At 38.2% G+C, this 3,038-nt stretch overlaps 1 protein-coding gene across 7 annotated transcripts in view; it reads right to left on the bottom strand.

The window, feature by feature from the left end:
- LOC106472475 (zinc finger protein 585A-like) overlaps positions 1–3,038 on the bottom strand; it is a 43,103-nt gene that overhangs the window by 5,779 nt on the left and 34,286 nt on the right. For 6 of the 7 annotated variants that reach the window (XM_022401050.1, XM_022401048.1, XM_022401049.1 and 3 more), the window contains one exon: positions 564–741. The exons of the other annotated variant lie outside the window; for it this stretch is intronic. In XM_022401050.1, coding sequence (XP_022256758.1) covers positions 564–741 — 178 coding nt within the window. The remainder of the gene's footprint in view (positions 1–563; positions 742–3,038) is intronic. 7 annotated transcript variants of the gene reach the window in all.

Genomic DNA, 3,038 nt, shown 5'->3' with positions numbered 1-3,038 from the left:
AATGTAGTAACTGTTTGTCCATCATAAATGTTTTGAACAGAACTAAGCATGAGCTCAATGTTTTGGTATTTAATGACTATATTATTTTAATAGCTTTGTACTTATTTAATTACTTAAAGTAAAGAAACATATCAGTGCTGGAAATCTAGCAAACATAAAAGAAAACCTTCATTATTCAACTAATAACACCATCCTAGGACAGAACCTCTTGAGAACATTCAAATAGTTAATTCATTCAAGTTCTAATGGGGAAGACACCAGATATGCAGACCAGACTTTCTAAGATCAACTTCTGGTTAAATTAAAGCAGTAGATTAGCAGCTGGAATGTAATATTAAACTACTTAGTAATTACTGTCTATTAATAATTAAAAACAGTAACTAATTAATAATTAGACATAGGTGATTGTATAAGCTACTAACCAATACAATGTAAGGATATATAATTTTAACAACCTTATTTATACACTTCAAATTTTAACTAACACTTAACTAAATGTAGCACTATCTCATCTTAACCAGTAGTAATGATTTCATGAATTATTTTGGAGATGTTTTATTTACCAGGGAAAGTTTCTGACCCACAGCCAACTTGTTGATGATCATCTTGTGTTTCCTTTCTATTTGTCACACTCAAAACATCATCTTTAGAGTCATTATCATCATTCTCACTCAACTCAGAAATAACCTTATCTTGATGTGTATCACCAGGTTCATCTGACTGTACCCTGACAAATGTGTTCTGAAATTAAAAGGTTAATAAAAAAACTATTTAATCATTACAGTAGAAATTTCAGTACATACATATAAAGTCTGTACAGTTTACTAACTTGAAAATTAATATTTTTATACACTGAAAAATATTTGTGATAGATACTTACCTTCCATCACATAATAGCTTTTCTCATTCAGTGCTGCCCTCTATAAGCACAAATCTGTTTGCTCACTACTAACTCCTAACCCCCACCTACTCCACATTACAACATGGTTCAGCAGCATTGTAGCATGCAAATACGTATGATACAAACCTCCACCAATAGAACAATGACACACTCTCCTATCTTAGTTTGTTCCCTCTGTACTGTAGAACTGAATCTTCACTTTGAGATTAGGCAGAAAAGAAGAACCGGAAGTGGAGAGAATAGATAGGAAGTGTGAGGAGATGTAAGTGTCCATTGGAAATATATTTTCAGCAGTTATGGTATAGAATGACTAGGGTGCATCAAACCCTACTCACACCACAAGTCAACTCCAGTCTGGTCTGCAGTATGAGGAGGATCCCTACTGTCTTTGCCCCAAGACCAGGAAATAGAAGAGAAAAATGTTACATTCTGTCTTGTTAGTCAGGGCACATGTTTGCAGACCTATAATCAAAATGAGTCACATGGGAACCTGACATCAAAGCATGAAAGGAAGTGCAACCTGGGGATTCACCCAATCCCAACTAGACTTCCCAGGAACAGATGTCCCGGGGATAGTAAGATTGGGGTTCTCCAGCTGGCCAGAATATCCTGCCTGGTCCGGCTTTTTTCCAAACCAGATCCTCTAGCAAGTGACCTGCAAGGGAAGGTAGGATGGGGATTACCCAGCTAGAGGGGTGATTTGCATTTAAGTAGATCAACTCCAGTCCATGTCCAGTTTGGTTTCGGTATTTTTCTTCCAGTTTGTAGTTGGAGGAGGGCTCTATACCTTCTACATCAACAGAACATCGTCACTCTGCTCTTAACTGAATGGGATTGAGCACATTCAGGAGGAAGCCTCCATGGTCCACCAATCCAGCAGCTAGGAACTGGTAAGTAGTGGGGACTTCCATAATCCAATTTAAAAGAGGAGAACCATGATTGAGAGTCTGGACAAATACTACATTAGAGACTGTGCAATGGGTTATCACAAAACCATATTTTCAAAAGAAAACCACTCCTGATTTATACAATCTAAGGAACAAAAGAACAGCCAGGTAAGAAGTTCTCAGACATGAATAATATTTGGATGGGAAGGAAGGCAATCATGGTGCACAGACTGACATTGAAAAACACATAACTTTCTCTTATATACCACGAGGAAAGATGGATGAACAGAATGGAAGATACACATGTGGATAGTCTGTACCAACTCGCAATGGACCAGACAAAAGCAACACATGAAATTGGAGTGTAGTGATTGTGGGATGAAACACCAACAACTGAGGTTGATGGAGGAGGGATTGGGAGAGAGAAAGTGGTAACGAGGGTGCTGTCTGAAGGAGGGAAAGGACTGGAAACAAAGCTTGTGCTGGCCAGAAAGGTGCTATCAAAAGGACATGTCATGGAGTGGAATGAATGATAGAGAAAACCCTGGGAAGAAGAAAGACAGGAAGGTAGGGATACTGGTGAAGGTTGGTCCAATCCTGACTGAAGGCATCTACTGCCAAAGGATGAGGTACAGGGGACCAAAAAAGGGGAAATTTGTTATTGAGATAGGTGGAAAATGTGTCCAGACATGAAGTACCCCACTGATTGCATAACAACAAGAAAACTTGGGAATTGAGGAACTACTCCATGGGAAGGATCTGTTGAGATGAAATAATTAATCTGTGACAAGATTAAATGCACCTGGAATATGACACACTACTAAGCATGTATGATATGACTAACATTCAAAAACAAACTGAACATGAACAGATGCCACCTCATCGATTGATGTATGAAACAACAGTCAAATTGTTGGAATGGATAATGATCAATTTGCCTCATACTAAAAGTAAGAATCAATCCAAAGCCTGATGGATAGCAAGAAGTTCTAAGATTTTGATGTGCACTGCCATATCGACTGAAGATAAGTGACCTGATATTTCTTGAGAATCCACAGATATTCGCTCCTCAACCCATAAGAGGACCATCTGTAAACAGTTGCAATTCAGGTCATAGAGGTGAAAGAAGAACACCCAACATGGTGGTGTCTCCATTGATTCACTATGTAAATAGACTTGCAGTAAAGAAGGAGGGAAATGAATAATATAGTCAAGAGGATCCCAAGCAAGGTTTTCACTGATCATGAATC

Source organism: Limulus polyphemus, unplaced genomic scaffold (genome assembly GCF_000517525.1).
Source record: "Limulus polyphemus unplaced genomic scaffold, Limulus_polyphemus-2.1.2 Scaffold5360, whole genome shotgun sequence".
NCBI lineage: Eukaryota > Metazoa > Arthropoda > Merostomata > Xiphosura > Limulidae > Limulus > Limulus polyphemus.
The sequence above is the reverse complement of the archived record's forward strand: the minus strand, read 5'-3'. Positions and strand labels throughout refer to the sequence as shown.